The 13,998-nt window shown below is 39.8% G+C and overlaps 1 protein-coding gene across 1 annotated transcript; it reads left to right on the forward strand.

The window, feature by feature from the left end:
- The first annotated feature begins 3,050 nt into the window (after positions 1-3,050).
- On the forward strand, positions 3,051-6,864 carry oprd1b (opioid receptor, delta 1b). The gene is made up of 3 exons (XM_046400200.1): positions 3,051-3,619; positions 5,037-5,389; positions 5,602-6,864. The coding sequence occupies exons 1-3, from the start codon at positions 3,369-3,371 to the stop codon at positions 6,129-6,131; spliced, it is 1,134 nt and encodes a 377-aa protein (XP_046256156.1). The 5' UTR covers positions 3,051-3,368; the 3' UTR covers positions 6,132-6,864.
- Positions 6,865-13,998: the final 7,134 nt, after the last annotated feature.

Below are 13,998 nucleotides of genomic sequence, written 5' to 3' on the forward strand. Positions count from 1 at the left end.
AAAGACTCACCCTTCAGCCTCACATTACTTAAAGAGACAGTTCAAAATCAAAAATAAGTACTTTTCTTTTTGCCTGTTGTACTGTTTATCCACCTAAATTGTTTTGGTGTGAGCTGTCGACTTTTAGATCTGTTGCCTGTTAAGAGGTCTGCCTTCTCTTAAATATGCTGAAACTAAACTGCACTTTGCTTGCGGTGCTCAAAGTGCAAAAAAACAAAAGAAGAAAACATAAAAAAACCCCAAAACCTCAACAGCAACGTCTCTCTACAGAAATCATAACCTGGTTACTCAAGATAATGCACAAAACTTGTTTTAAGTAGTTTCGTGTGGAAATTATTTTCTTTCTATCCAACCACACCTCATGACTGTATCACTGTGTAGAAGGACGAATGCAAACATCAGATGAACTGTAACATTAGTTAGCTGGGCTCGCCTCCATGAGTAAATGTAAGTATACATTTTTACAATTGTCATCATCTTAGCTTCATATGCTAACTTGTAAACATCTTTTAATGGCTGTTACCCCTACCACTCAGTACCACTAAGTAGTAAAAAACATATCTCATTTCCCTCATAATGTTATCTTCTGTGGGAGAAAAATCTTCATTTGGGCTTTAACCACATTATGATCTACAGTACAACTCAACAAATGAAACAACTATTCAGAGAGTTCAGTGTCAATCAGATTTTATTTTCAAGAAACGGGTACCATAAAATGGAAGTGATCTCCATAGACCAACTGATTTGAAGTCAGAAAAACACTCCTATTTATGGAACTTTAAAAGTCATTGTTTGTTCTTTAAAGAACACAACATTTTAGTCATTTTAATTGTGTCTCAGCATTACATCATTCTCCCATCCTTACAGTATAACCAGCATATTCTTCTAATTCTGTCACATTCTATTATTTTGAGAAAACAGCCTTATCAGAGGCATTTCAAAAGGGCATGCACTGACCTTGCACTGCTTTGTTTCCTACAGAGTTATTTTCTAAAAATATTCACAAACACTTCTCCACTCTAGTTGTTGTTGTTTGCTGTGATGGTAGCTTGTCTTCCTGCTCAGCAAACGGCATCAGCTTGAGGAAGCCTCCTCTTTCAACAAAGCTTAACAGGAGTCTCCACGTTTTTTCTCCTTGTGCTTATGGTTAATCATCAAAGTACCTGATGATTAATGCAAGTTTACCATAACATAGCTTGCACTGCACGTTCATTTTGTCTACTTTGATGACACATTTCCAGATATCATTTTTATGCCTGCTGGTTGCCATTCAGCATCAGTAGAATGATGAAGTTGAATGTACTTCATCATGAAGTACTTGAGTACTCATGTGCATCTCTAATATGAACAACAAAGAGGAAGAGTCTACAGCCATGCTAGCATTACTGTGAGCCTATACTGAGCTAAGTGCACCCAGGCTAACATGCTGATGTCTAGGTATATCATACTACTGTCATCGTCTTAGTTTCACGTGTTAACAGAGTAACATTTTAAAACTAATTAATACTAAACACAAAGTAGAAGTAATTGGTGTGTTTAACTACATATAAACAACAAAAACAATAATACATCTACAGCCTTGTTACCTGTGAAGCTATTTAGATACAGCAAGGTTTTGAGCTAAATGTTACATAGGGTACTAATAGGCTCACAAAGACAATGCTAGCACGATATTGTTGTTTTTATATATGTTTTTTTTCTGGGAACCATGAATGTCTGCATCAACTTTCAGAGCAATAGAGTTGTGTCTGAGATATTTCAGTCCGAAAGCAGTGGACCAACAGACTGACAAAATGACCGGCTCTCTCATAGAGAATTATGCTCACCTGTGGATGGCCAGAAATCGCAACAGAAGCTTTAAACTCACACTCTACCATTAATGAAAGAGAAATGAGCTTGTTGAACTCCAAAATGAGCCAGATAATTTTAATTGCTGCTTTTCATCTTAGGAAGACAAGCGCGATCTGCCGTTAGAAAGAACAGTAAAGCAGGAGGCATTGGAGCTTTTGTTCATCAAACGGGCCTTATTGTTCTGACTGTCCCAGCTTTGTGCAGCACTGATGGTGGTTGCTTAAAGGCGGATTTCGTAAAGGTCACATTGCAGAGTACATAAAGACTGCTGCAGTTATGAACACTACAGACACGGCCACAGGATTTTAGCGTGTCTGTCTTCAAATAAACAGTTACTCCAGAGAAATAACACTGGCACATGCATGCACCACTTTCAGAAGGCACGCATAATCGCATGCAGCACCATGTCCCTAATGGTTTCTTTGATTAACTGTAATGAGATACAGACAAAAGGCAGCTACAGATAAATGAGTGTTTTGAAAAAAAAGAAAAAAAATACACCTGCTGGATTTATGTAACATAGGGTCAAGCAGTGTGTCCTAATGGAAATTCCACATATTTAATGCACTTAAATAAATAAACAAATATAAATTCATATGCTTAACAACCCACCTCTTTTATTTAGAGATGAGAAATGTTCCAGATGCATTAAGACATAAGAGATACGAAAACAATGTTTCACTCAACATGAGCTGTATTGATTAAATATTGACCCGCGGGAAATACAGAGAGCCCTGATGAATGTGCCTGTATGTTTTATGCCTGCATCAATGCTCATACAGATGTAATGGATATCTACAAAATAGGCTACCCTTGGAAGCCGCAAGTGAAAGGGGTAATGACAAAAATAGCCTATTTTTTCAGCTTTGTTATAAGGTAACTGCATCACTCCTGTGGTTTAGTAATTTCATAGAGGCGACTGCCTGGTGAAAACCGTCAATCCTCTATTGAAGCTCTGCTAACACGGGCCAGAGAGTGGGAGAAGAAGGAGCTCGGGGCTGAAGACAGCCAGTAATAAGAGGAATGGCTCAATAAAGACTAATTGAGCTGCAAGGCTACAAGAATGAGAGATGCTCAGAATGAATTTGAGTGACTTTGTTTGATGGGTTGGCTGGGTGGCAGGTGGAACAAGGCGTTGTTATTTTGGATAGCAGCCAATAAAAAAAAGGATGTGATGAAGCATTATTATGTGCAAGAGCTAATTAAAGCACTTTGACAAATGGTATCCCTTTAGGCAGGGTAAGAGTTGGACAGGGAAACATTTTCCTCGCATCTTGCTTTGTGCATCAGTGCCCTTTGCCAAAGGGAACGCGCAGAGACTTGCGCACACACAAACACGCACGGAAAGGGAGAGCGACAGAGAGCGAGAGAGAGACAGACAGAGAGAGAGAGAGAGAGAAGCTTTCTCTCCGTGCATCATTACTGATTTCAGTCCAGTTTTCGTGCGCTCCCGTCGACTTGCTTTGGAGATCTCTGACTTTCTTCGTGCGCTCTACAGTCTCACCTGAATTTCAGAGATGGAGTTCTCCACTCTCCTTCCCGACGCGCTTGGTGATTTTACCGAGCGCTACTCTGCTTCTGTAAGTCCTTTCAACGCTACGTTGCACGAGGATCTGCTGCGTGCGCCTTCAAGGAGCAACGAGACCAACAAGGCTGCGACCAGGGACTCCACAAGTCTCATTATCGCCGTTTGTATCACGGCTCTCTACTCTCTCATCTGTGTGGTGGGATTGCTGGGAAACGTCCTTGTAATGTACGGTGTGGTCAGGTAAGAAATATATGATTATTAAAGTACCACAAACCAGTTAGTGAAAGCAAAAAATATGACATAAATATATATTAATGGAGAAAATGGAGAGAAAAATAATCTTTTCATTACAAAGTTGATTTTTGGTAGTAATATTGTTGCTATTTGCAAACACAAAATAGCTTAAAACCAAATATGGAAATTCGAAATATATTCAATTGCTTTCTTAAAGCCCCCTGCAGACTCACTTCTGGGAATTTTTAATATTCTTGGTTAATCAAAATAATCTTAAAGTGGAATACGTAGATGCGTATGAAAAAATCGCAATTATATGCCGCTCTCTAACACGCCTACACACACACACACACACACACACACACACACATACCTCCTACACACAAGAGGTGAGGGGAGGTAGGGCGAAGTGTACTCCAGTGTAGCGTTGAAATTTCTTCATTGCGCCAATTATTCTGTCAGGCCCGATGTCATAACCTCAGCTTCTTAATTTGCATGTAAATCCAGCAGCATGTTGAACCCTTCACCTGCAAATCAAAAGCAGTGACTGTCGCACTAATTCATGTATGGATGATTTGGAAGATTCGTGTCATGTTGATTTGTTGCTGAACTAACGCAACTAAGATGAGAAAGCGACGACGCTGATGGGTGGACCGCCAGTATCAATCAATCATCTGGCTGAGCTGCTTCTTATGTGTGGAAGGTGAAATATGAGTTTCTGTTCTTTGCTTTGTCAATTTCTGAACAACTGAGCAAAGTGAATATAATAGACACTGTGCCCACTCTCTCCTTACAGGATAAGATAAAGGCATAGTGTACAATGTCATGCATTAAGTGGGAGGAAACAGAATTAAAGCTTAGATATCCTTTTGTCTTACGCCATCCCTTTAGAGGCTGCTGGTGCAACATAATCAAATGTGGCCAACTACTGTCCAATCTGGATTCAGGTGGAGGAATCCATCTTTAATAAGTGAGACGACAGTTGAGCTGGCAGTCGGACTCCACTGGTCACTAAAAGACTGCTCTGCCTATCTGAAATCAAAGAGGAGTTTTGGAGGGTTTTTCAGTGACTCACACAGTTTAATGGAGGCTTACAGTCACTTTGAGCACAGAAGCTCTCATGCATTTGGTGTAGTGCCATAAAAAACACATTATGCATCTAAAAAGCTCTGTTATTAGTTTAATACTCTTCAAGGGAAATAGCAGATCACTGGTATGAGAAAGGAAATGGATCAAACAATAAATTGATTTATAACCTTGAAGCTTTTCAATGTGCTCCGTGAGTCACCAAAATTCTGCATTTTCTTGGTGACAGAAGGCAGACCTTGAAATAAATTCATTAGCCTCCAGCTAGCAGCAGTTCCCACTGACTGTACCTTAGAATAACTGTAAGGTGCTCAGTGCTTTTCTTCCAAACAACCAGATACACCAAGATGAAGACCGCCACCAACATCTACATCTTCAACCTGGCTCTCGCAGATGCTCTTGCCACCAGCACGCTCCCCTTCCAGAGCGCCAAGTACCTGATGAGCACATGGCCCTTTGGGGAGCTATTGTGCAAAGTTGTCATTGCCATCGACTACTACAACATGTTCACAAGCATCTTCACACTCACCATGATGAGTGTGGACCGCTACATTGCTGTTTGTCATCCGGTGAGGGCCCTGGACTTCCGCACACCTGCCAAAGCCAAGCTCATCAACGTCTGCATCTGGATCCTCTCCTCTGCAGTCGGAGTCCCCGTGATGATCATAGCCGTTACAAAGACACATAAAGGTGAGGGATTTTTATTGTTGATAAAAAATGTTGTATATTACCACCATTGTGTGAAAGCTTCACTTAAAACACGAGCTTTCCAGCACTTTTAATGCCACATGTTCAGTGAGTAATCACGCTGTAAAAGAGGAAACATTTGGGCTGGGTTATTAACTTAAATTAGTCTCTCCACTTGGGAGTCTATTAAACTTCTAATTGTTTTAACTCCTCAGGAAACATTGCCTGCATGCTCAGATTTCCCAAACCTGAGTGGTACTGGGACACAGTCATGAAAATCTGCGTGTTCATTTTTGCCTTCGTGGTTCCCGTGCTGGTCATCACTATCTGTTATGGTCTGATGATCCTGCGGCTCAAGAGCGTCCGTCTGCTCTCCGGCTCCAAGGAGAAGGACAGGAACCTGCGACGGATCACCCGCATGGTCTTGGTGGTTGTGGCAGCCTTCATCATCTGCTGGACTCCCATCCACATCTTCATCATCATTAAGACCATGGTGGATATTGATCACAAGAATCTCCTGGTGATGACCAGCTGGCATCTGTGCATCGCGCTGGGCTACACCAACAGCAGCCTCAACCCCGTGCTGTACGCCTTCTTAGATGAGAACTTCAAAAGGTGCTTCAGGGATTTCTGCCTGCCGCATCGTGCCCGCCTGGAGCAGAACAGCTTCTCCAGGGCACGCAACAGCACACGGGAGCCGGTGTCTGTTTGTGCGCATGCGCAGACAGAGAGGCCGCCGGCCTGACTAGGCATGGGTCAGTGGCGAGGGGGGACAGTGCAGGAGGACCTCCAGACTGATGTCACACAGTTCTCCACCACAGGAGTCTGAGTCTGCAGATGTAGATTTTCAATCTACTGTTTATGTAAATGATCATCTGTGCTTTTGGTTTCGAATAACAAAACTTCTTTGTCCCAGTAGGTTTATGAGGCACAGATCTTTAAGGACTGTTTTTCAGGATGATCACAAACATACTTGAGTTTACTTGTGCATAAGAAAATGGGTATAAAAACACGGAAATTCTGGGATTGTGTATGAAGCATAATGAAACCATATTCTAACACACAGACAAGGCAGTCAGAAAGTATTGGGATAGTGATGTTTTCAGCATAATGATATTATTAATAATAATACTAATAATAATAACAATAATAACAATAAGCTTTAAACTAGACTGTAAGCTTTAAGGGTGCTTGTAGGTCTTTACATCCATATTAGGTGAACAGTATAGGGCAGTATATGCATTACCACAATGAGCAGGTTGTTAGCAGCAAATTGATCCTAAACACACAGAGAAAGACGCCAAGGAGTCTTTTTATGACCAAGCAGTGATCAATGTATGACTGGCCAAGTCAATCACCTGACCTTGATCCGACAGGTCACCAAGTGACAATGGATGCAGTGCAGCCCTGGAAGAGCAGTAGCAGAAAATAACACTGCTGTTTGCTGACATTTGTGGGCCGCAGACTTCATATGTGCAGCAAAGTATTACATATGATGACTTTATTTAGACTTATTTTAGCTTGTAAATGTACTTTTCCCTTCATTTGCACGACCATTTGAGAAGGGCTACAGTTCCTACAGTGCCGATGTGACACCTTCAAAGTAAATACTAAAAGATAAACGCTGGAGAGAGGTTATTACTTAAACATCATGTTGACATTTTATAATTGTTTATGCTGATAGGGCAAATTGACTTTTTAGACAGTCGCATCCAGCAGTGTCTTATTTTAGGTTTGTTTTTGGCCTCTGCTAACTCCAGAGAGAAATAAGTGGCTCTTTAGCTGATAAATGCTCCACTATGTTAACCTGCAAGTCACTAAAGGTGCCTGTTTGTTAAAAGTATTATATAAAGTTGGTTTGTAGGACTCTGTTTTGCTGAAAACAGCTGCCTGCAGTTAGTGAAAACAGCAAAAGAGCAGTGAGAGTGAACCAAAATGGAAACAATATGCTGAAAGATGCAGCCACACTTTGTAGAGCTGAGTGGACCTACAGAGTGGATGAAAATTCTCTGGGGGATGCAGCTTTTTTTTTTACATCCTTCATAGTTACCTGATCCATTGTTAACATAAAAATTAACAGCAGCCTTAAACCTGATTTTACTTTAAGCCAGGACCTCAAGGGGTGCTGGAGTACAGAGCCAACCCTGTGATAAATAATTAAAGACGAAGGCCATGCGCTCACATAATAAGAACAGATTTAAATGAGGTGAAATTCTATGCGACTGCAGCAACATGTTTCTGTGTCTTTTTTCCATCTATTGTCGCATCATGAAAGATGCTTGTGAAGGACATCTTAAATAATACGAAAATAAGGCTTTCATGACTAAGCAGCGCTGACTGGCGCCCCCAGCATTCTGTATATTCACTGTGAACATCAGCTGACTCATTGTTTCCACTCCTCCAGCAGTTTGGTTGCTTTCCCTTTTTTTTTTTTTTTTTTTTCCTCGACTGAAACATTCAGCTGACAGTAAACTGAGGCAGTGAGGGGGAAAACCGCACTGTTGTTTCAACTCCTAGTTGTGACTTAATGACCTCAAAGAAAGGCAAGTCTGAATTGGATCAAACGCATTAGCAAGCAACAAGAGGCTTCCTGTACTTCCTGCAGTTAATGGACAACTTTCCAGGAATGAAGGTTTTGTCTCAACAAAAGCATCTACATATTATATATAGTGTAAGGATAATATTGTTCCATAATAGCATATTAAGTGATAATTTGTTTTGTTTCAGTGTGCTGTCAAGCTATTGTAACATTAAGCTTCACTCGTAACCAAATCATAAAATGTTGTATAACATAATATGTATTTACACTAAGTGCTATGTTAGGTGAAGCTTCCTATAGACATATACACACACACACACATTGTTCCTGTCTCCTGTCTGGACTATCTCTTTTTACTGCAATCAGCATATGAGGAGCATTTCTGAATGTTTTCTGCAGTGTGGTTGACTACATGTTAAGCTGAATGAAAACGTACCTTAATGCCTTACTAAGCATTATGTTTAACACTTGTTTTGTAGGGAAAAGTGCTTTAAGTGTTTTCACATTTTGTGTTCCAGCATATACAGTATATAAAGTACCTTATTAGATAGGTGTGTTAACTCCTTTTTGTCTTTTAAAATCATTAATACTGCTCCTCTATGGAATGGAATTATAATACTATTATTATTATTATATTATTATTAAAATACTTGTTTCTTGTGAGTGCTTTAGTATGAAATATTGATGTAAATAACTTTCACTTTTAATCCAGTGTTTTGTTTTTTGTGGTTGTTATTACAGATGTTTACATTTATACTCTTTTGTAAATGCTGGTGAGGCCTTGTGGGAGTTTAACATGTGATTTATGGCTACAATCACAAATGGATTACCAGTAGAGCTGATTCTGACGGGGCCCAGGGGCCTTTGAGTGGGTCAGAGGCCACCAGCCAAGGGGACAAATATGACACATCTATGTGTGTTTGTAAATGTGAGTGAATATATGAAAGCACAATATGAACTAAGTCAGGGATGACACTGGGGTTTCTGGTCTCCAGATTCCCTGGAGAATTAGCACATTTTACATTGTATTACTTAAAGAATAAGGCTGGTGATATTGTTGTTACTGTCAACTAATCCTTTGAAAAGGCCAAAAACAAAAGATGTAAAAAAAAAAAAAACCCAAACAGGACTTGAAGATATTGTTCCATTCACAAAGCTGCTTAATGTTTTCTGTGAACAGCCTGGCGTTGGACTCAAGCAGGACTAAACAGTGTACTCACTGTGGACTGTTTTTAACCGCCTGCTGATTTTTGTCTGTTCCCACGATTTGTTGACAATAAGACAAATACAGAATATCACCAGTTTTACCCTTTAACTGTCTAAAACTGACACAGAGCCAAAGCCCTGACTGACTAACACTTTCATCACAGTTTTTGTAAACTAGTTTCAGAGAAAAAAGTAATAAAACGTACCGTCTTTTTAAAAGTATTCAGATTGTCTTTGAGTGTGCATGCACTCAACTGCATGGGTCACACTGAAGTGCAAACAGTCACGATTTACTTACACTTGATTATTACAGGAGCCATCAACACTTATATGAAACATGCCAGTGAGGCCCACAGAAGATGTGCTGGACATGAGAAATTCTTGTCTGTCTTTAAATCATGCTTCATGTGTTATATGTTCAGCTAGACTTTCCTTTGATTTCTTGCACACATTAAAGGGCTGAAATCATTCTCTGCTCAAAGACTGATGATGTCTCAAGGAACAGAAACCTTGATTAGGAGAAATCAGTCACAATCATTCATCTTTTAGACTCTTCTGTACACTGAGAAAAATCACATATGATTGGAACGGGAAGATGTTTAGCTTAAATCTCTCAGAAGCTCCAATACCACCCATCATAGAGCTCCCAGCAAGAGACCAGACAAGTAGTGAAGTTTGTGGGGGATGAGGGGGGAGATGATCAGGGTTTACTGTAGAGTATACAGTAAGCTCCCTATGAAATATACATGGCTCTGTCTGTATGTTCACGGTGTAAAAGACAAATGAAAAAAGCTACAAAATGAATAATTTAGTCAAACACCGTGAACCAGCTCTTGACTAGACAGCAAGATGACCGTTTTGAAATGTGAATACTGAAGTGATTTATTTGACAGATCTACAGCACTCCTTGGTGTTCTTCTCTCAGTGTCTGAAAAAAAAAAATAATTTGCTATCAAACGTGTCCATTTACACACAGAGAGATACTGTGGACCAGAGTGACACCCTGATTAAATGCTCTCATCTTCTGACCCTAACTAATGACTGCTCATTCAATCAAACAAATTAACAGAGGAAATGTTGCTGAAGCATTTGTACCAGCTCTTAGTATTCGCTTGCTAGCATCAAAAGCTCACAACACACAGGAGTTTTGAAGCAGGATTTTGTTCTGTTTCATCCGGATGACTCTTCCTTAATAAAGATATCTACGGTATGTCAGTGAGGGACATGTTGCTCCTCACTGTGAAGACAGATTTGTTATTTGGCCTGAGGAAGCAGGTTTTATCAAGGCAACATCAACCTCAGCTCCATTACACTGCAATATTGCAGCCATATGAATCTTTGAACAGATGCTAAAACATCTTGAAAATAAACACCTATGCAGTGTAAGTGAGGGTTTTCACACAACACAGGATATTGGCTGACAGCACACGACAGTCAACACCATATAACCTGAAAGTAAATAATACAGCCAAAAGGAATTCATTATTGGAATGGTGACTGTAATGGAGACACCTTATACATGTCTCGCATTTCACAGACACCCCTCATGCTAAAACTGGCTTCTTTATTTATTTCTTTTTGTTTCAAATGTTTAATTTTATACTGCATTTGTATTTAGCTTATATATTCTATTTTTACTTAGCTTATATTTCTATTTTATCCAACTTTTCATTTCATATTTTTATATTCTACTTATTGCTCCTGGGACCTGAGTCACAATTTCGTACCATAAACATGTAAATGTGAGCTGGTATGACAATAAAAGTTCCTTGATCCTTGATCTTTGATCCTTGATTATTCACAAGCTAAGCTAGCCGGGACAGACAGCTGTTTCCCATTCAGAACACACAAACACCGCAGACACCTCAGACTCACGCAGAGACGTAAATACATCTTGCTCTCAACTTGCTCAGTCAGTTTTAAACTGTTGGACCTCCTGCAGGAGTGTAACTCTGTGCTACTCTGTGGTCAACATTAAACCGCTGGTTTAACCACATTACCGCACAGGCAAACAATCTGCCTTCTGAGCTGAAGCTGAAGCTGAAGCTGCGCACCAGAGGCCTCAGACCGTGTTTTCAGTTCAACTGCCAGCCATAAAGGTGATTTTTATGGTCATACTTTTATGTGGACATCTGTAAGTAACTGAAACAGAAGTAACACATCATGGGCATCAAGCAAATAACAAGTGAATATATAAAAGGCATGAATCATGCTGCTTCATTAACTGTGTCTGATGAACATTGTCACATGTAACACGTCAAGAGATTTGCTCTTCTTACAAGCCCAGCACAGCTGTTGGTCCTCCACCATGGGGCTCATAAGAACCCCTCCAGCCCACTGGACGAGGACTCCAATCTATCAAGGCAATCTCCATTAATTACAAGGGTGGTCTGCAGGCAGTGGAGCACCAGCAGCTTAACAACAAGAGAGGAAGGCCTGCTCATTTTCTAATAACACCCTATTTAGCTTCCTGTGCACGTGCTCACAGAAATACATGTTTTGACTACACCAAAGCAAGAGCTACTCTGCTGTGGCAACTGTTGTGTACTTCATACATGTAATACTTTGCACGTCACTTCATGCATCAGTAACAGCCAGGGGCATCAGATGTGACATAAATGACGTGTGTTTTATAATGTATGAGTTGGAAAAGTGAGGGCTGAATGCTTTCTCACATTACCACACAGAGAAACAATCTGACATTTGAGCTGAAAGATAAAATGGAAAATGGATGTTACAACCCAGAGTCAAGCCGCTCCCAAGCATTTAAATCATCACGAAACTTTAGATTTCTTGACTGAGAAACAGCGCTCATTACTTGAAATGATAAGTTAATTAAATAAGCAGCAGGGTGACTCGAGTGCCGCCACATTTCACTCAAAGCAGAGCTAAATTATCCAGATTTTGCAAGGTTGTAATTATAATAGCATGAAGAAGCTGTTTCTGAATGCATCGTGATGTTCATCAGGAGCCTGTTACAGATGTGCACTGTGGAGACATTGTTACCAAAACAAAAGCTTATGAAAGCCTTATGCTGTGATTATTTTGGGTCTGTCCGTTATTAGAGTGAACGCGTCACGGTGCAGGTGCCTGAGACTCCTCGGTCTCCTCTGTGATTATTTTAACGAGAGGAAGATTAGAGACCTCATGCTTTATGAAAAATCCAGTTACACCTTTTACAAGTGAGAGGAATTAATCACAGGATGTCACTGCTGAGTCCCGGTGTGAATGCTTCTCTTTGTGCTGGAAACGCACGAGATCGATTCTGGGTTTTGGAGCATTATGAGACTCTGAATGCTGCTAACAGATGTCTAAGATGGATGTTGTTAACGGCTTCAAAGTCAGTCCCATTTACTTACGCCTGCACAGTGAATGTCTTTTCTTCTTTCCAGGTCTTTGAAAGAATTTGACTTGATTATTTTGTAAGTCTGAAGGTGTTGAACCAAAGAACAAGATACAACAGCTACAGCTTAACAGGTTTAAGAAATTTAATGAGGTCTGAAGATTTCACAAAAAAAAAAAAAAAAAGTTGTCAAATGTTACATTTCAGGCTCATTTGGTAGCAACAGAAAAAAAAGGAGTGCATGTCTACAGGCCACATGAGTTCAGCGTCACAATAATAAAGACTGAATATTTGATTGTGCTTGGCATTTGTCATTACTGATGTAAGGCAACATGTCATGAGATCTGACAAATACTGAGTGGTGGACCAACCAGAACAAGTGTCCAAAATTGCAGTCACACAACAGAGAAATGTCAATTAATGTTTTCACTTGAGTTGTTGCCCAACAGACTTTTCTTTATAGCGGACAGAAATAAGTCTAGCATGTTGTTTATGGCAGTGAAGCAGACTAACAATACTTTCACACATTTTGTAACTGGCTTACAGTAAAGGAAGCATGTTGTCAAATACATTTACAGTAAACTACCTTTCTTTTAAAGCATAGAACAGTTTCAGATATTACTTCTACTAAAAAAAAATGAAAATGTGACACCACATCTCACTTGCTTTTCCTTCCTTGTGCTCTCTTAGAGCCACAGTGCTAACCATCACTGAAGAGCAGTGAATGGTGTCTTCAATTCAAATGTTTTCCTGACATTTCTTCTGTCACAGGCTAACAGGGGAGCAAAACAAACAAGGGAAGAGGTTCACTGATCAATTAACTGCTTATGAAAGATACTTTCGCATTTCAAAGCTTTTCGACATATAAATATATATATATATATATTTTAATTTCATCATCAGTCGTTTTGGCCAGATGAAAGCAAGATGAGATGAATAAGGAGCCCGCGAGTTTCAGCCCAGATTAAACAGAAAAGCATGTAGCTTTGATGTATGCACTTGTACCATCATTTGCATCGTTAAGTGTTTCTAATTTACATTCACGACTGGAGTATGGAATGTGTTGTTTGCATATATAACAGACATAAAGCAGCAAAGCTGATTCACGTCAAACTTTTTCAAACAGCCCTTCTTGAATGATGAAAATGACTGGTGTCCAACACTACTTTGTTCTTTGTCAAGTCTTCCATAGTGACTGAAATGCCAAACTTTACTGGAATAATGTGGATTTTGCTGTACAGTGGAATTTTTTTCAGGCACGGCATTAAATTTAGCACTCTGCCCGTGTTTAATAGTTACTGTTCAGCAGGGCTGTTCCTCCAGATGTTTTTTGTTTTTCTTTAAATCGCTCTAACTGCCAACTATTTTTTGCTGACTCATTACGTGTTTTGTCTGTATGATGTCAGGAAACAGTTAAAAATGGCCATCAAAGGAACCAGGAAATGTTCAGAATTTTTGCATGGAAAATGTTTCAATTATCAAAAATAGTTGCTACATATTTGATGGGATAGCAAAAGGCTTAAA

The sequence above is a fragment of the Scatophagus argus genome, chromosome 9 (genome assembly GCF_020382885.2).
Source record: "Scatophagus argus isolate fScaArg1 chromosome 9, fScaArg1.pri, whole genome shotgun sequence".
Lineage (NCBI taxonomy): Eukaryota > Metazoa > Chordata > Actinopteri > Scatophagidae > Scatophagus > Scatophagus argus.

Bases quoted from the DNA above. Each gene is read 5' to 3' on its own strand.
- oprd1b (XM_046400200.1), top strand. From the start codon at position 3,369: ATGGAGTTCTCCACTCTCCTTCCCGACGCGCTTGGTGATTTTACCGAG. The intron at 3,620-5,036 runs GTAAGAAATATA...CCAAACAACCAG, and splicing joins GTAATGTACGGTGTGGTCAG to ATACACCAAGATGAAGACCG. The intron at 5,390-5,601 runs GTGAGGGATTTT...TTAACTCCTCAG, and splicing joins CGTTACAAAGACACATAAAG to GAAACATTGCCTGCATGCTC.